The sequence below is a fragment of the Malania oleifera genome, chromosome 2 (genome assembly GCF_029873635.1).
Source record: "Malania oleifera isolate guangnan ecotype guangnan chromosome 2, ASM2987363v1, whole genome shotgun sequence".
In the NCBI taxonomy this organism is placed as follows: Eukaryota; Viridiplantae; Streptophyta; class Magnoliopsida; order Santalales; family Ximeniaceae; genus Malania; species Malania oleifera.
Genome location: NC_080418.1, coordinates 22,366,674 through 22,386,636, shown reverse-complemented (window position 1 = coordinate 22,386,636; position 19,963 = coordinate 22,366,674). Strand labels below are relative to the sequence as shown.

At 37.1% G+C, this 19,963-nt stretch overlaps 1 protein-coding gene across 1 annotated transcript; it reads left to right on the top strand.

Annotated features, from left to right (window-relative positions):
- Positions 1 to 1,159: 1,159 nt before the first annotated feature.
- Positions 1,160 to 18,469, top strand: LOC131149470 (small ribosomal subunit protein uS12). The gene is made up of 4 exons (XM_058099926.1): positions 1,160 to 1,408; positions 17,643 to 17,798; positions 17,882 to 18,008; positions 18,140 to 18,469. The coding sequence occupies exons 1-4, from the start codon at positions 1,404 to 1,406 to the stop codon at positions 18,278 to 18,280; spliced, it is 429 nt and encodes a 142-aa protein (XP_057955909.1). The 5' UTR covers positions 1,160 to 1,403; the 3' UTR covers positions 18,281 to 18,469.
- The last annotated feature ends 1,494 nt before the right edge of the window (positions 18,470 to 19,963 follow it).

Here is a 19,963-nt window from a genome sequence, read left to right as displayed (position 1 = left end):
ACTTCTTTATTAGGTTGAATTGCATACAATAAGATTCTTATTTATTATGTATTTAATTAAATAATAAAATATATTTAAAACACTCACCTGAGTATTTAAAGTAAATTTTTAATTGTCAAAAATGTGATCAAATTTAGAAGATATAATTGATATATTATTGAAATTTCACATTATATATCTATCCAAAATGTTTATCGTATTGAAAAAAGTACATATTTAAATGGTAGTCCTTGCATCACTTAGATATTTATTAATTATATAAAAATAAAAAAATTGAAATAAAATTAATATTATAAGAATCAATATTTGTACAAAAAAAGAAAAGCAAATAATATATTTTCTATAATGAGTGACATTATATAAGATATATATATTTATTGGACTCTTTTTTAAACAAAGACACATTTATGGATTGGTAGGTAGTTAATTATACAGAAACAATGTTAAATTAGTTGATTTAAATTTTAATTCTTTATTCACTATCATATGTATTGAAAAGGTACACATTATTAGTTGGTAGTACAGTAAAAAAATATTTTAAGTAATTTATTCAAGATTAATCAATTGCGTGTTAAACATGTAAATTAAATTGTGCTTTAAAAAAATGTCTCATATTTGTGCAGTACTTGCGCCTCTCCACTAATTACATATGAACAAATCAACAGTTTTTCATTTTTACTTTTAAAATATTTTTATTGATTTAAGAAAATATTAAATTTTAAAAATTAAAAATTCTAAATAGATAAAGATTTTTGATTATTTTGGAAATATTTAATTTTATCATTTATGTCTACATAAAAACACATTAATAATATCATAGAAACAAATATTTTAAAATAAAATTGTATATGGACAGATATGATATTTGGATAGATATATAGATATTTTTTGAGAGTATATAAAAACATATAATTTTGAAATAGTTGAAGAATGAATAACAAATCAATACAATAAATAATTTAAGCAGCATAACAAATATAACATTCAAAACTTATAATTTTACAGTACATAGAATTATCAAAAATTCTAAAATCTCTCTTAATTATAAAAAAAATTAAATGCATAGTAAATATTCAGCGAGATTTGTCACGCGTTAAGAACAACTTGAATAATAATTTTAAATGATATCCATTCGATTGAGTGATGCGTGACAAAACTTGATGGATCAAATAGTGAGATTACATAAATGTCATCTGAGAAATATTTTTTCGGATATGATATTATTTTAATATAAAGACAAATCGGGAAAAAAGTCGAGTTAGTTATCTTTTTTAAGTAATCTGCCTCTGGGTTTAGGGTTTCTTTGGGGGAGGCCGCAGCCGTTTTGTTCTTCATATCTTCTTCGACTCAGCAACTGCGACAGACTCGTTACAGTCGAGGAACTTCCTCTTACCGTCATCAACATGGGGTACGAACCTTTTTTTTGAATGGATTTTCTATGGCGGAATTTTTTTTGTTGTTACTTCGATATTGTAGTTTTTAATTTGAAATGCTAGAAAATGACTTCTGAAATGCTTAACAAATGACGCCGCGTTTCTTCAGCTATTTTTTAGTTTTGATTTTGATTAGATGGAACTCAAAACAATTTTGTTTTTGCACGTCATCCAAATTCAGTAAGGTTATGTTTGGGAGCATTAATTTCAAGTTTTGAATTTGGATTTGTGTAGGTTTGGGCCCAAGTCCATACAATTTTGTATTGCATTTTATCCAACTTCACACAAATTTAAATCTAAAATATGATTTCAAGCTCCCAAACATGGGTAACCCGGCATTTGGGTGCGTGGATTTTGAACCTTCAATTTGGATTTTTGTGGAGTTGGACAAAATGTAGTTTAAAATTGTATTGAATTTATTTTAAATCTACACAATCCTAATTTAGTGCTCGAAGTCCATCTCCCAAACCACACCTAAGTGTCTTTTTTGTGAAAATTGTAATCACTCTCAAACCTAATCACACAGTGTGTTAGAGAGTGGGGTGGAGGGGAGAGATAGAGTGGGTTCTGCCTTTTCATTTCATATGTAGATGTAATTGTAGGTTGATCATTTGTTTTATTATATAGTTCCACAAATTTTGGTTATGTGATTCAGCCAGATTTGCGTCTTTAAGTTTGTGTGTTGGATGCCTTGGATCAATATTTAGGGCAAGATGTATGGTTTGGATGTGCTGCATCTGTTCATGATGTTTTATCTTGTGTGAGACAGAAAAAACTATTTTACTTAGTGTCATACTGCTAAGCTGCTGTAACTGAATGTCTAAATCCAGGAATTTAGTTCTTATGAAGAAGCATAAAAATCTCCGGTTTTCTAAATACAAATGTTTTGAGACATTTTGAAAACCTCCGAAGCTCTATTATACTTGATTATTTTAGATTCATGTGGCACTGACATGACTTTAGTTGGTGTTTTCATATATCAACCACAACAGCAAACCAAGCCTTAAGTACCATTGGGTGGGTTGGCTGCATAAATCATTTTTTGTTACTTCACATGATCAAGAGTATTTTCCTTGGATGACTCGAGAGCTATTAAATCCTTTCTCACTATCTCATTCCATTTTATTTTAGGTTTGTCTACCTTTTCTACCACCAGTAATAGTCAATAGCTCACTTTGCCATAGTGTTGCACCATTTGGCTTGCGTTTTAGGTGCCCCCAAAACCATCTAAGCCTCTCCTCTTTACCTATCTTATTGCGAATATGTTCGTTCCTTAACTTATCTTTTAATGTTGTTCCACTCATCTACTTTAGCATTCACATTTTTTCAATAACTTCTATTTCTTGAATATGTTGTTTCTTAGTTACCAAACAATCAGATCCATATCACATGGCTGATCTTATAGCTGTCTTATAGAATTTTCCTTTTCATTTTAATCTTATTGCAATATCACACAGCACGCGCAAAGTGCTCTTTCATTTTACCCAACCTGCTTTTTTTAGGAAGAATTTAGCACTTCTATTAATTAGCTGGGAATTGGCAATCCAAATACAACTAAGCTGAAAAACAGACCAGCAAGCAAACAGCCAACTGACAAACTAAAAAGGAAAATCAAGTACTGCTCTCATACGCCAAAAACTCAAAACTCTTCTGCCCAGAACAAGCTAAAATCACATCATTTACTGCCTGATTAGCAATTAGTTCTGGATAAACTGGAGTTCCTTCAAAGATCAAACGATTCCTAGCCTTCTAGGAGTAGTAGATTGCTACAGCCTAAGTCATTTTTGCTACTGTTTCTAACTTCGAATATACCATAGCAGAGAGCCTATTCAGATTTTCACCCCAGTTCAACAGAGTGCCCTGCAAATACAGCTTCTGATTTGCTATTTGACAAACTTGTCCAAGAACAGGGCATTCTAAAAACAGATCATTTCTAGATTCAACAGCATTTCCACACATACTACATTTAGGATCACTGCATTTACCCCAAGCCATGATTCTATATTTAGTTTTCAGCTTGTTTATTACAGCTAACCATGCAACAAATGCATGCTCTAATATGTCATTCTTCAACCTTACAGCTTTAGCCTACAAAACAGTATTCTTCCTTACTCTAATGTTTTTTTCAAGCTGAATGAAGTGAAAAGGATCCATCTGATGTTAAGATTCGGATAATTCTATCAGCCATATTACAGTTGAGTAAGAAGTTCAAAGTGGCTTTAAAAGCTGAAACTTTAGCAGTCTGTCTTTGAGGCCATTTCCCTGAGTTCCCATCAATAAAGTCATTCACAATAGAAATTATGATGAATGCCTAGCTCCATAGCAAAATGTGAACCATAGTGTTCTATGATAGTACTGTGCATATGCCATTTGTCATTAGAAGATTTACTAATTTACCATCACCAATATTTACATTTGATAAGAGAATAATTATAATTCCTAATCTTAAGAATTTTCTTCCCTATCCAAGAATTACTGGTATAATCTTTTACAACCCAAATACTTCTACCTTTAAGTTTGTAGTTATGCACCCAATCACCCATAAGAAGTTCTTTGAAGAACTTATTCCAAAGTAACTTAACAGCAGCGACAATACTCCACTCATTAAGGAGTTTGATTTCCAAGGCCTCCCTCATTTAGAGGCTTACAAGCATCCTTCCAACTAACTTTGCAATTATAAGTATCATTCTGATTCCCTCCCCATAAAAAAGCTTTGAATTACTTTCTAATTCAATTAATACAGCTTTAGGAAGCACCAGAACTGACACCCAATAACCATAGAGGCAAAGAAATATGGATTTAATAAGTTATAGTCTCCCTGAGTAAGAAAGAAACTTGTGGTTGTGGGGTCCAAGAATGAATTCTATTAGAGATTTTTCACCAAGAAGCTCACAATCAACTTTGCTTATACTCTTTGTAATCAGGGGCAAACCCTAATACTTCACTGGTAACTGGCACTTTTGAATTTGAATCTCCTTAGAGAAGGCATTAACAATATCAGGCTGAATACTAAAACCGAAAAACTCAGATTTTGCCTTATTACATTTAAGACCAATTATTTTTTAAAAGATATTCTTTACAGCCTTAGCAGATTTTGAGTCACCTCTTGCCAAGATCAGTAAATTATCAGCAAAATAGAGATCTTTATTTTCTTGCATTTAGGATGGAAAGATAAAGTACCTTCTATAGCAGCATATTGAAGAAGCTTGGTCAGAATCTCCATTATCATAAAAAATAAGTAAGCAGAATTGAATCTCCTTGCCCTGTTTCTCCTTTGAAAATGCCCTCAAGAGCACCATTGATCATAATTGAAAAAGAAGGGGTAGAGATACATTCATTAATCCATCCCACAAAATTCCTTGGAGTGCTAATACAATCTGACAGCTGAATAAAAAAACCCAATTAACTGAATCAAATGCTTTCATCAGATCAACCTTTATAGCCATTTGAGGAGAGTGAATATGATAACCGTGTAAGAGCTCTTGGGCTAAAAGGACATTATCCTGAATGTTTCTTCCTTTTATGAAGGCTGTTTGATTAGCACTAATGAAAGAACCAAGACATTTCTGCAGTCTATTTGCTAAATTTTTTGTGATGCATTTATAGACTAAATTGCAACAAGCAATTGGTCTAAAATCTTTACGATGAAAAGTCGTTTTTACCTTGGGAACTAGCACAGGAATAGTAGCATTAGCCTGCTTAAGTAATTGGGAGTCTTCAAAGTATGATAAAATAGCATCAGACACATCTTTCCCCACAATATGCCAGCATTTTTTTTTTGAAAAAAAAAGCATTATACCCATCAAATCCAGGAGATTTATCATCAGCAGAGGAGAATATAGCTGTTTAGATTTCCCTAACATACTTCCCTGCTTAAAATTTCTTTCCGAGTCTCAGACCAACTGAAGTTAGGCAAATTCTTCAAGAAAACAGAACTACAAGGCTGAACCTCCACATCTTTCTCCCCGATAAGCTGGTATGAAAATAAATCATGAATGTAGCTATTTCCTCAGCTAAATTAACGGATTTCCTATTCCTAACTTCCTGAGAGATAATCTGATCTTTATTTCTTTTGTGATTAATCATCTTCAAAAAAAAATTATTATTCCTATCACCAAGCTTAAGCCAGCTTTCTTTCACTTTTTGATGTAGTATCTGCTCTTCAGCATTCAACAAAGACAAATAGTTGCTAAGCTTTCTATTAGCATTATCTGCATCTCCCTTCTTTTCTAACAGATTTAATTGATCAACTTTCAGCTCCTGCTCAGCCTCCAAAACCTTATCATGGATATCAGCATAGTGCATTCTGTGAAACAGCTTCAACTTACTTTTGAAAATAGACAATTTCTTATATAGAACAAACATGGGGGGTACTGTTTATGATGATATTCCATGAATCAGCAACTACTTTAAGAAACTCATTGTTCTTACAACAACAGTTCAGGAATCTGAAAGGATTTTTCCTTTTCCTTTTCCTTTTCCTTTTCCTGTTAATATTTTTATCTCCAAAAATGTAATAATAGCAGGGCAATGAACTGAAATGCCAGTTGGAAGAAGGCACACCTCCATTTTCTGCAAAAAACTGAAACAATTATGAGATACTAGGACCCTATCCAGTTTCCTAAGTATAAGATCATCAGTTCTTTTATTAGACCAAGTAAAAGTTGGTCCATTGAAAGGGTACTCATCCAGGCCATTTCAGAAAGGAAACTCATTAAAGTCATTCATACTGACCAATCCACTTCGCTGAATAAGAGAACTTCTTTCTAAGAAGCTTGTAACAGTATTAAAGTCTCCCATAACCAACCAAGGACTATCTCCCACCTCTTTTTTTTACCTAATTCTTTAAATCAGTCCAGAGTTCTCTTCTTAAAATCAAGTCAAAGCATGAACAAAAGAAAACCAGGCAGACAAATTGTCCATAAAAACCTGCAGAGTTATAACTAGTTTCTGAATGATAACCTCTTTAATGTTAAAATACTCAGGGTTAAAACCCACCCAGATCCTGCTAGGAAAATTGCCAGATTCATAGTTATGAGTAAGAATCCACCCCTTCTGCATATTGTTGAACACCTTCTTACAATTCTTTGGTTTGATTTTAGTCTCATACAATTCCAATGTCAGAATTTTATCAGAAGAAATAAATCTATTTACCTCTCGTTGTTTAACAGGTTCATTTAACCCTCTCGCATTCCAACTACCAATTGAAATCATTTAGACAGTAAGATGGAGCTTTCATCAGTCATAGTTTGTTTCTTTGGGGTTCTCCCCTTCTTCCTTCCATTTACCTTTTTACTTCAGAATCAGAATTCATAAACTCTCGCATTCCAACTACCAATTGAAATCATTTAGACAGTAAGATGGAGCTTTCATCAGTCATAGTTTGTTTCTTTGGGGTTCTCCCCTTCTTCCTTCCATTTACCTTTTTACTTCAGAATCAGAATTCATAAAAGAGTTCTTACTGCCACTGCTAGAAGATTTCACAGGAGGCCTAAATAGCATTCTCAGGTTTCTGCAGGATATTAGATGAACAAACTTGTTTCTCATCAGTTAAACTTTTATTATTATTTGTCGTCCCTTACAGCAACCAGCTTCCTTTTGTTACTAGTATCATCAGACCCAGATATAGAGCCATCATGGTGCTTACTGCTATTTTTAACTCCAATTATATTCCCAAGAGACTCATCAAATCAAAAGCATCGCATTGCTTAATCTCAGTCCTCGTTTCCTTTTCCAAGATTTATTCTTCTTTGAACTTTCGGCCTTGTCTTCAACAAATTGTACAACAGATTCATCAGGAAAATCAACCGTTATTTTTGCTCAGATCCTTAGGTATCCATTTTTTAAGTGCTTTACATCTTCTAGTTGAATGGCCCAACATTTTACAGTTATTACATTTGACAGGAGTCCAAGCAAATTCCAAGTCACTGGTTAAATAATTCACCATTTGGTTATGATGTTAACGGACCAAGGGAGCTCAATCTCAATGCTTATTCTGGCATAAGACAAAATCTTCATTTGCATGGTAACATAATCAAGATATACAACATTGTTTTAAAAGGCGAATGCATAAGGCGAGATGTTTTACTCTCAGTGAGGCGATAAGCCTTGAGGCATTGGGGCATAAGGCTTTTGGGAAATTAATTTTTTTATTTTAGTTATATGAAGATAATTATATATATCAAAATAAATATGAAATTTGTTAAAATAAATTACAGATTTTATTGTTTGAATTTTAAAACTGAAAAATAGTATGGAAACAAGAATTCTAAAGTCTAAATACATAAATCTGCCACATGCCCACTGCATGGACTGTAATGAGACAGCCACATGCACACTTAATAGAAATGACACTAGGGTACAAAAAAGGGTAGTGAGCTGCTCCTCTGTAGATTGGGAGAACACTTGGACAAGAGACAAACTTGAGATATGAGAGAGAGAAATAGTCGAGACGTGACGTGAGAGAAATTATCAAAAAACACCAATCGCCCTGTTGGAAAAAGAAGATTGGGAATCGTGTTCTGCAAGAGAGATGAGAGAGTTGGAATAGGAGCCTTGCCGGAGAAGATCGATAAAGCTTTGTCGAAGAGAGACTTCGTCAAGGGAGTTGCTTTGTCGAGTGGGATGCTCTATTGAGTGGGATGTTTTGTTGATGGGCTGCCATTATCGAGGAGGGATTGGGGCCTGCACGAATGAAGTGGATTTGGGCCCTAATATGCTATTTTCTATTTTTTTTAAGTATACATTATATTTTAGAAAACAGGTTGGTGGGGATCAGTGTGCGTACGCCATTAACTCTGAGACGTGAAAGGTGTGTTTTTTTTGGCTGATGCATACACCTAGCTGCAAAAGGCGTACACATATGGGGAATTTCACATTTTAAAATATGCTTTGGGGCCTTTTAGCTTGAAAACACATTGAGGACGCCTTTTGAAACACTGATAGACTAGCTTCTTGATTACACTAGCAACGTAACTCAATCCATCCATAGTCCAATATACAGAAAGAATATTATACAATTTCACCTATTAAGGAATTTTATCAACCTTCAACTACTACAATTCTGAAGTAGGATACCAATGTGGAAGAAACATAGGATTATGGGAATAGGCCTTGGCCTATTCCCAATAATCCAATCTTCTTCCTTTTTAGTGAATTTGAACGGAAAATATTTGAAGGGAAGCTAAAATATACACCTATCCAATCTTCTTCCAAATTCTTTAAGTAACCGATTTGAGATATGTAAATGAAGGAGGCTTACCAATAAACTTCTCTATAACGACATCATTCCATTTATATGCACCAATAGAAAACACATCATCCGAAGGATCAACAATAATCCAACCATTAACATTTTGAGGTCATGATATTTCAACTCATCAGAAATCTCATCTTCCTTGATCAAATTTTTCCAGTTCATTTTATTACTACCCACAAGATTCACTTTATAAGAGATATCTTTACTCTTCAAATAGGAGAAAACCTCATCCGTAGCTATACTAGTAGAAATTTTGACTTTAGTTGTATCTTCCATATTATACAAAAGCAATGGATTGCTAATCTTTACAGTATCAGAATAAGCAATTCAGTATCAGCTTTGCAGAATTGCTTTTACGACTTCACAGATCTTTACACTATTCGCTTCACATAACTACCCTTTACAAAATTTTTAGAAGACAAATGAAGAAATATTGCAATAAGAGAATAGAAATTGAAAGATTCAACTCAAAATCTTTTTCAAATTAGGTGAGAAATCAATAAATCTTGAAGAACTTTCAAGAATGGTGCACACCACATTCATAGATGATAACATGCACCGAGAGAAAATGGCCCAACTTTCGCGCCTTCAATTCGATATTCTCTTACCCAACTTGCTTTAGCTCTATGTATTACATGCTCTTCAATTTCTCATTTTACGTGCATGATAGATCCAAGGTGTTGAAATCTTCTAGTGCTATTAATTTCTTGACCATTAAAGTTTAATATTTTCTCCAATGTTCCTCCTACCTTGGTTGAAATTGCATTTCATATATTCTATCTTATTTCTATTTATTAGACTTTAAAGCTTCTCTCCATAATTTTAACTTAGATTCTGCTCCACTCCTGCTTTCATCAATCAAAACAATATCACCTGCAAATAACGTACACCATGGGATCTCGTTTTGGATACTCCTAGTGAGTTCATCAATAACAAAATGGCGCCTCTCAAGGTTGAAGTGAAGCATGTTCAGGGAGATGTTAAAGTGGAATCTCTTATTATTTGCATTATTGCCAAGGGCGAACTAAACTAGCACAAGATTTAACAGTTGTAGCTCAACTCTAGTGATTTATTTTTCACTTTGGTATTGGGCTTCATGGTTTTGCCGCATAAAAGGTGCCTTATAAAGTCGAAGCCTTAACCATCCTTATATTGGCCAAGATCCTTCCCTAATACACATCCAACATGGGATTGCAACAAGATGCTCCATTTGATCTATGATGTCGTCATTAGAGTGGCCTATACCCTTTTATGGGAACTATATTATAGGATCCATCCAAGGGACACTACCCTAGGTTGGCTTTGATACCAATTATGATGTACCCAAATGTATAGACATTTGGAAAGGTCGTGTTGCACTTATCGAGAGCTCTCCCACAACCAAGTGTCACGGGCCGACTATTTCACACCTTTGTGAAAGGACCATGCGGCGCTAGCTAAAGAACTCTTGCTTAACTAGCAAGCCTATCGTTTACTACAATTCATCCATGAAACACTTTCATTATCATTCAATCAAATATTAGCAGAAGTGGTAAGTAATTATGAAAGTAGTGACAAGTAAGCAGTAAAACATTGAAGAAACGCAATTCATTAACAACACCTCCGTCAACATTGTGTGTCTAGCGAGGGAGGCAAGTAGGCTAAACACGTTGACAATATCTAGTGAGTTTTACAAGTTGATGAACACTCACCCTCCCTTAAAAAGCTTTCTATGCAATTCTCACTGTGACACTAGGAAACATCAAAGTGACCGAGGAGTCATATTACCTTATTTGGCATAGCGAGAAACTACTACTAGAAAATAAACCTACACTAGATTTTACATAATGGAAACCCATCCCAAACGCACGAGACAAGCGGTCACAGGCAAGCATAATGCCCTGAGCAAGCTCGGCTCGTGACGCTCCCCCACTTATGCGGTCAACGTCCTCGTAGACTTTGACACTAGGTACACTTCTACTTTGTCCACGAACGGTTGCATATCTTCTGCAGAAATCCAGCTGATTTCTTCATCACCAAGACCTTTCCACTTCACTAAGAACACCTGCCGCTTCTTCCTTGAGGATATGAATTCTTTGTTTGCAAGGATATCTTAAACTTCACGTCTGTTAGGTTGCATTGTCTTGAATTTTGCTCTAGTTGGCTGACTTCTTCTTGGATCTTCACTGTCAGCATTGAGCCGCGGCTTGGTAGCTGATGTGAAACACAGGATGCACTTTCATCCAAGTCGGGGGGTCAATTTTGTAAGAGGCCTTCCCGAATTTGGCCAAGATGGGGACTGGTGCTTCATATTTGCGAAGGAGTCTCCTATCTTGTCCTCATAGTGACTTGATCTGTTCAGGATTGAGCTTAACAAGCACCAAGTCACGTATGTTGAAGTGCTGCAGTCTTCTCCCTTGATTTGCCCACTTATTTATCCGCTTAGAAGCTTTCTCTAGGTAGGCTTGGGCAATCTTTACATTCTGTCTCCATTCTCTAGTGAAGATGTACGCCCTAAGACTCTTTCGTATGTACAACTTGTCCACTGTGTGAGGTAACAATGGTTGCTGGCCTATAACAAGCTCAAAAGGGCTCTTGTTGGTTGTTGAGCTTCTTTGGGCATTGAAACAAAACTGAGCCACATCAAGTAGTTGCACCCAATTCTTCTAGTTGTGTTGACAAAATGGCGCAAGTACTCTTCCAGTAGCCCATTAAATCTCTCTCCTTCTGTCTGTTTGTCCGTGGATGATAACTCGAAGAGATTTCAAGTTGTGAACTAAGGATTTTGAAAAGTTCTGTCCTGAAGCTGCCGGTGAATCTTGAGTCTCGGTCACTAACAATGTCTTGGAGAACACCCTAATATTTCACAATATTCTTAAAGAATAATTGTGTCGTCTCCTCTATCAAACAGTACTTTGGTGTGGGTATAAACATACCATATTTTGAAAACTTGTCTATAACCACAAGTATAGACCTTGCATCTCCTACTCTGGGTAGGTTGGTGATGAAATCCAGTGAGACACTTTCCCACAGTTTGGATGGTGCTGGTGGTGCTCCAGTAGCCTTGCAATCTTCCTCTGCTCTTCCTTGTCTTGTTGGGAAGTGAGACAAGTTCAGGTAGAATCAACCACATCATCACGCATGTGCGGTCAATAATACCTCTGCTTCAGAAAAGCCAAAGCTTTGCCATCTTGAATGTCTGACCCACATGGTATCATGACACTCTCAATAGCGTCTTCCTCAGATCACCAGCTCGTGGCACAAAGAGTCGGTCACCATGGGTTATCAGTTATCCGTCTTCCATCCAGAACTGACGTGCTTTTCCCTCTTCGCTCAGCTTCATTAGGTTCTACGCAACTAGATATTTGGCTAAATTCTCTTTGATGCGCTCTTGCATCGTCGTGGTAACAGTACTCACAGTCAAGTGTGCTACCATCTGCAAGGCCATCAGCTCGGCCTTACTACTAAATGCATCCGTGACTTGGTTCAGGCGCCCCGCCTTTTGCTCAAAGGAGAAATCAAGTTCTCCCAATAATTTTTTCCATCGGCCCTGCTTGGGTGTCCACTTCAACTGTGTGAAGAAATGGCTAACACCTGAGTTATTTGTTTTTACCACAAACCTTGACTCAATTAAGTAATGCCTCCACACGTAGAGACAATGTATCACCGTTAGCATCTCCTTCTCTTGATCTGTGTACTTCCGCTCTGCTTCACTAATCTTACAACTCTCAGACACAACATGATGTCCCTCTTGTAACAAGACTCCTCCAAGGGCGAAGCCCAATGTATCTGTTTGCACCTCGAAAGGTTTCATGACATTCGGAAGAGCAAGTATCAGATCTATTATCATGGTATCATTCAAGTCAACAAAGGCTTCCTAGCACTTCTCGGTCTAGTTCCACCCATGATCCTTCTTCAGTAGTTCTGTCATAGGAGCCATTTTCCGCAAATACCCCTATAAATTTCCTGTAATAGTTGGCAAGGCCACGAAAAGAACGCGACTCCTTCACTATTGTTGGAATCTTCCCTTCTTGAATCGCCCTTACCTTCTCCATATCCATTCGGATATGACCTTGCTCAATCACATGACCAAAGGAATTTGATGCTCCGTTGAGTGAAAAAGCACTTCTCTTTCTTCACATACTGACTGTTCCCCTTCAGCCTGTCGAACACCTTCTGTAGATGCTCTTTATGTTCCTCCAGAGTGGAACTGCAGATAACAATATCATCCAGGTACACCACGACAAACTTGTCAAGGTACTCACGAAATACCTGGTTCATCAAGGTACAAAATGTTGCAGGCGCATTCATCAACCCGAATAGCTTCACCAGGAATTCATACGCCCCATATCGCGTCACACAAGTAGTCTTTGGGTCATCCCCATCAACAATTCTCACCTGATAGTAGCCTGACCTCGAGTCAAATTTGGTGAAGTACTTGGCATGACTCAGCAGATCTAACAAATCAGCAATCAACAGAATAGGATGCTTGTTGCACACTGTCACCTTGTTGAGTGCGCAGTAGTCTACACACATCCGCATGCTCCCATCCTGTTTCCTCTGAAACAACACCGGTGCTCTAAACGGTGCTTTGGAAGGGCGAATATATCATCGAATCACACAATGCAGCAACCAATGATGAACAATACAGAAAATACAATCACACAAATTATATGAAAGCAATAAAACAATAACACAAAGGATTTACATGGTTCGACAATGCCTATGTCCACAGGAGCAAACTACTGTAATTTTCACTATCTTGTGTCAAAAGACTAAGAGTTACAACATACAACAATGTATATATGCTAACCCTCCTCAACCCCTGGAGGTTTTCCCCCCGAAACCCAGCCTATTTAACTTCCCAATTCAAAATTTGAAAAAAAAGCGTTGAGTAACCGAGCCAAACTGTCGATGGTTTCAAACAAACCGTTGATGATTTAGTCTTGAGACCAAATCGTCGATATAACTCTGCAAAACTGTCAACTGTTTCTTCTGAACCTAAACAAAAGCATCGACAGTTTTAGACAAACCATCGCCGGTTTCTTCCTACAAACCACCTTTTCTATTTTTCCACAATGTTTTCTTTGTACATGAGTTCCACTCAATATATGAGCAACATATTACAACATCTTGCTTCCAACAACTTATCAAATTGTTTTCTTAACTTTGCTAGCTCTGCAGGTGCCATCCGATATGACCCCTTAGCAGGTGGTTTCACTCTTGGCAACAACTTGTTTGCATGCTCCACACCTCATCATGGATGCAAGTTGTGAGGCACCTTATTCGGCTTCACCTCCTTGTATTCATCCAACACAACTTGGATGGTCGTAGGCATCAGCTCTTGGCCTACTTCTTCATTTACCACCACCGTGGCTAGATATGTCTGCTCACCCTTTCTCAATCTCTTCTTGAGTTACATGGCTGAAAGGAACTTCCCATCGTCTTCTTTTGTCGCAACGACTTGCACCATACAAGGGTGATCTCCCATCAGACACAGGGAATCAACAAAAGGCATCAGCACTGCCTTCGTCCCCCTCTGAATTCCATTCCCAAAATTCTTGAAAATTATCCAATGGCACCGCTGTAAAATTCGCTTGACCTACTTATTGCCGAAGCTTCACACTCACTTACTTGGCTATTCCTAGAGTAGGCTGGGCTACAAAATTCACTGCTTTCATGTGTCCTATATCCTTCTCCAAGGATAAGCTGAGTCTCCATGTTTCTGTCTGCGAAACAAAATTTTAAGTAGCCCCAGTATCCACCATAGCTAGGGTACTCTTCCCATTGATCCTCAAGTCCACAAACATCAGTCCTTTTGCTTGTGCAACTTTTAGTGCTTTCGCTTGCTTTTCCAATGTGTTCAACCGCCTCATTGCACCGATCATTGGCGTATCCTCCTCTTCCACATCACTTTCCACTACCTACTCCATAGTGGAAGCCTGTAAGACATTAAGTGCTGCTTTGTAAGGGCACTCAAAAACTCTGTGAGGGTCTCAACACAAGTTACACGAAATTTTACTCTTTCCAGTGGGTGTGTTGAACCCTCAAGATGATGAAGCTTCTTTTGAAGTTAATGCTTTATAGTCGACTCTCCCACTTTTGGATTTGCCCTTCTTGAAAGACTTTCTGTTGTTTCCCCCTATGCCAAACTCTTTCGACGAGGAGGTATTATCACTAGCGTAGTCAGTCAAGCGTTCCGCGGCAGCTTGTGCGGTAGACAAGTCTTGAACTTTTTGCCAATGAAGTTCTGTTCTTGCTCACGGTTTCAACCCCTCAAGAAAATAGAACAACTTTTCTTTTACCGACATGTCCTTAATATCCAACATCAAAGTAGAAAATTGTTTCACGTATTGCCTAATTGATCCAGTATGCTTGAGGGTCTCTCAGCTTTTTCCTAGCATTCTACTCAACATTCTTAGGAAAGAATTGGGCCTTGAGCTCTCTTTTCAAGTCTTCTCAACAATTCACTACACAATGCCCATTTTCAATTTCATTGTACTTGGTACGCCACCATAGTTTAGCATCCCCAACCAAGTACATGATCGCAGTATCCACTTTCACCTGTTCTGAGTCCGTCCTCATAGCACGAATTCCTTGGCATCATGGGCATCCCCATATGTCTTGGATTCTAGTACCTTGGTTTTGCTAAACCCCGGAGTGTTAAAAGTTTCCCATAGCAAGAACCATTAAATTCGTCTTTGCATCCATATTAGCTATCCGAGATTGCAAAGTTTCCCCAGTATGGTGAAAATCCTCTGACATTTCATCTATCAAACTTGCTTGATGCTTTTGTGATCCCATCACTTCATCAACAAGTTCCCTCAATTGGACCATCTTCGTGGCCACATTGTTGGCTGTTGTCTCCCAGCTTTGTGAAAGGACTGCGCGGAACTAGCTTAAGCACTCTTGCTTAATTGGCGAGCCTATCGTTTACCACAATTCATCCACAAAATACTTTCATTATCATTCAATCAAATATCAGCAGAAGAAGTAAGCAATTATGAAAGCAGTGACAAGTGAGCAGTAAACATTGAAGTAACGCAATTCATTAACAACACCTCTGTTAACATTGTGTGTCTAGTGAGGGAAGCAAGTAGGCTAAACACATTGACAATATCTAGTGAGTTTTACAAGTTGATGAACACTCACCCTCCCCTAAAGAGCTTTCTATGCAATTCTCACTCTGGCACTAGGAAACATCAAAGTGACTGAGGAGTCATATTGTTTTATTTGGCATAGGGAGAAACTACTACTAGAAAATAAACCTACACTAGTATTTACATGATGGAAACCCATCCCAAACGCACGAGACAAGCGGTCATAGGCAAGCATAACGCCCTAAACAAGCTTGGCTCGTGACGACATCACATAAGTTAGTTGAACTACAGTGCTGACAACGAGAATAATGTTATATACGTTCACGAATTCATATGGGCAAGCATCTTGAACATAACAAGTATCCATTGAGTGGCTGCACATGCAAAAAACAAGCAATACAATACACAAGTATAAAAGGGTCCACATATTTTCAATCAACAAGGCAACAATACAAGTTTATGAGACAAGTTTTCAATCAACTAGTGTTTATTCTACAAGTTCATGTTTGCGATACAACTTCTTGGAGAATTACACCTAGGGTAACAAATTGCTGAAGAGTAACATAATGGAGTCATTATCTTCCCCCGTTATCCATTTACATTGTCACCCTGTGACACAAAGCTTTTGAAGTTCTCATCATATATATGTAATTATTTGTAACTTTTATTATTCTTAAAGTTTGCCTCTTAATTATCATAAGTTCATCCAAGTACTTTCCTCTACATTTGCTGTTATACTTTCAACGTATACTTCGCTGCTACAAGAGGCATAAATTGTGTGTTTGCCACCAACTATTGCCCCCAAAAAAAAACCTCATGATTTGCATTACCAAATGTATCATATTAATAGCATGCTTTGTAGCTCAAGGCCACAAGGTAGTTGAAGTCATGACAAACACTGCTTTGAAATGAGGTATAATAAAAAGCGATTTAGGTCCAAGGAGGAGCTATGGAGGATTATTTTTATTATTGTAAGTATAAAAATACATAGCGTTTATATTTTATTCATATAAAAATATACTTGTGCATTGATAAAAATTCTGCTTATGTATAATAGCATGTTCTCCAACTTTTGAACTTGACTTGGTCTGTCCCATATCCACGTTACATGCCCATGCAATATTACAATAAGTCTCTATGGGTAATCGTAAATCTTGGTTCAACCAACTGTTTTTATTTGTTGTTTGATCCTATGATGGATTCTTGCCATGTAATATGAAAGTACTTCATATTGAAAGGGTTCATGTCCTCTGGGGGACATCCCATGCTTGGAGCAGGGGACTTCTATAGTGGTCTCAGGTCCTAACGGGGTAGTGGAAGGACTTTGCAATGAGGAATGGGCTACCCTCTCTTGTGAAGCTCAGGCCCAGTGAGCTTTCCAGTGACCCAACAGAAATTGAAAAAGTTTATTCTTTTAGTTAGAAAGCCATTCAAAAGATTGTTGATGTTTTTGTGAATGTTTTATGTATTTTATTTTAATTCAGATTTCCAATGAATGGGGTGAGAGAGGAAGTCAAGAGCCGTTAGTAGGGATGAACTCCTAAAAGATCTATCCTTCTAATATCATAAACTAAGTACATTTAATCTGATTTTGTCATTTGGTTCTATAAAAATTGTCCCTTGAGATTGTTTATGGTCACTTTTTATTTATTTATAAGTTTCAAAATTCATATGCTGGTACGTTTAAAATCTATATTCCAACATGAAGTATTTGGGCCCTTTGTGAGTGGTTTTTTAAGGAGGTTGGGGGGGGGGGGGTGTTGGTTTCGAACGTTTTCATGTGTTTGCAGCTTTTCTGTAAACATTTTTCTTTTTGGACCTTAGTTTTTATAAATTGAAGAAATTCATAAGCTTGCTTGTGATTTAATATAGGAAGACACGTGGAATGGGAGCTGGCCGCAAGCTGAAGTCACATCGTAGGAACCAGAGGTGGGCTGATAAGGCATATAAGAAGTCACATCTTGGCAATGAATGGAAGAAGCCATTTGCTGGATCTTCCCATGCTAAAGGCATTGTTCTTGAGAAAATGTGAGGCAGATTTCTTTTTCATTCATTGAAGCACTTGTTTTTTTACACAGGACCTAACAGTAGTTTGACTGGCTGGATTACAGTGGTATCGAGGCAAAACAACCAAACTCTGCTATCAGAAAATGTGCTCGAGTACAGTTAATTAAGAATGGAAAGAAGATTGCTGCCTTTGTACCAAATGATGGTTGCTTGAACTATATTGAAGAAAATGTGAGCATTGTTTTTGTTGGGTGCTGGAGGGGGAGCCTCCTCTTTTCCCAGTTTATATTTCCATGCTCAAAATTTTATCATTTTTCCTTGGTATTTTGGCCTAATATGATGATTTTATACTTGGTATGCAGGATGAAGTGCTAATTGCAGGATTTGGTCGTAAGGGGCATGCTGTAGGAGATATCCCTGGGGTCAGATTTAAAGTTGTTAAGGTATCTGGTGTCTCTCTTTTGGCTCTCTTTAAAGAAAAGAAGGAGAAGCCAAGGTCATAAATTTTCTATTTTTAGATTGTTTTTGGGATTTTAGACTCTTAAAAGAAGAGAAGATTTTGCTGCTGCCTCCTCCCCTGGAAAAAGAAATTCTGTCTTTGCTATTCTATCTGCTTCTAGTGCTACCCCATGAGATAACCTGCTGTGTTTCATTGCCGAGTTCAAAAGCAAATTTTTTCACTCTTTATTGAACCTATGTGTGCTGTCTTTGTCTTAGTTCCATTTTTATTTCTCCTGCGATTTTGCAAGATGCATCTGCTGTGGATTTTATCTATGAATCACTTCTTGAGTTAATCTACTTGTGTTTGTTTGCAATTTTAAAAGTTGATCCCCATATGATCAATTGGCTGCCAGTCTGCTTAAGATTGCTAGATATTATGTACGTTTTGAGTTCATAAAATTCTTGTTCAAGCAACTGGCTGACAGTCTGAGCAATCAATCAGATGGGATTGTGGAATGCACTGAGTGGACCCTGATGAATCTCCTAGAATTGGTTGAAAAAATTTGTTGCAATCTTGTTCTTGACTAGAGCAAGCCCCTGCTGCAAAGAAGGCTCTGGTTATATATATATAAATATTAGAGAAGAAACACTTTAGAGGGCTAGGCCAAGTTTAGGACACATGAAACTAAGCCTCCCCTATTTTAGGAGTAAGTTTGCCTTCAAGTTCATGGAAAATGTTGGAATCCCATCTTGTCATTAATTTGCTTGGTCTTCTCAATGAACACGTTGCGATCATTTGCCATTTCCATGTTAGTTCCAATGAGTCCTCTGGTATTTCTTTGCACTTGTGGATTGTCTTTCTAGTTAATGGTTTAGGTGGTCTCTCTCCTATGCATAATGACGAGTTGCTTGTCATATTCCAATAAAGGTACAATAGCATCCCTTTAATCTTTTTTTGAAAGGAGGTAACCGTTCTTTCATGATCATGCATGTTCACATGGGTGGATTCGTCGTGGTGAACGTGGCGACTTTGAGTTGAGGTGTGCAATGTTTGCTTGGGTTCCTATGGGCATCTATCATTGTATAAATTAAGAATACTCCCTAGTGACAAACTATACTAAGGTGGAGGAGCACTCTAACTTGGCTAAACATGAATAATTCAATAACTCCCCACTGGTTGAGGACTCAAAGCTCACTAAAGACTAAAGAGATCTTGAGAATGAGGATGATCTCAAGCTTGATCTAGAAAATGGTGAATTCATCAACAAGAATTTTGGTTAAGTGAGGATCATCCCTTGGTTTGGTCAAGATCGGGTATCAGGTGATCATCTCTTAATCCCCGTTGTATATTGGTTAAATATGCTCTAACCTTCTTGGGGAGCATCAATATTTATAAATAATTGATCGATAGGAAATTGTTTGGCTTAAGAAAATAAAAAAAAACACTTTAGGTTGAAAAAAAAGCATTACGATTGTTCATTTATGTCTATTAAGTGGAACTAAATGGAGCCACCATAAGGGACATTGTTTGTCATCTTTGTGCACGCTTGCAGTAGACTAACATTGCTTGGGCATCTGGTAGTTGACCAAGTCACTAGGTGATGCAAATTGCTTATTACCTAGGTGGCACATGAACTAGAAATAGTCACCTAGGCGAGAAAGGCCACGTGGTCATTAAGCAATGATGGTCGCTTAATCATTAGGTAATAAGGCAAACAAGCATTGGGCAAACATGCGATTATAAT

What these genes read in the sequence shown, in the direction of transcription:
- LOC131149470 (XM_058099926.1), top strand. An exon ending in GGCATTGTTCTTGAGAAAAT is followed by an intron (nt 17,799 to 17,881) that starts GTGAGGCAGATT and finishes GCTGGATTACAG; the next exon opens with TGGTATCGAGGCAAAACAAC. An exon ending in TGAACTATATTGAAGAAAAT is followed by an intron (nt 18,009 to 18,139) that starts GTGAGCATTGTT and finishes CTTGGTATGCAG; the next exon opens with GATGAAGTGCTAATTGCAGG.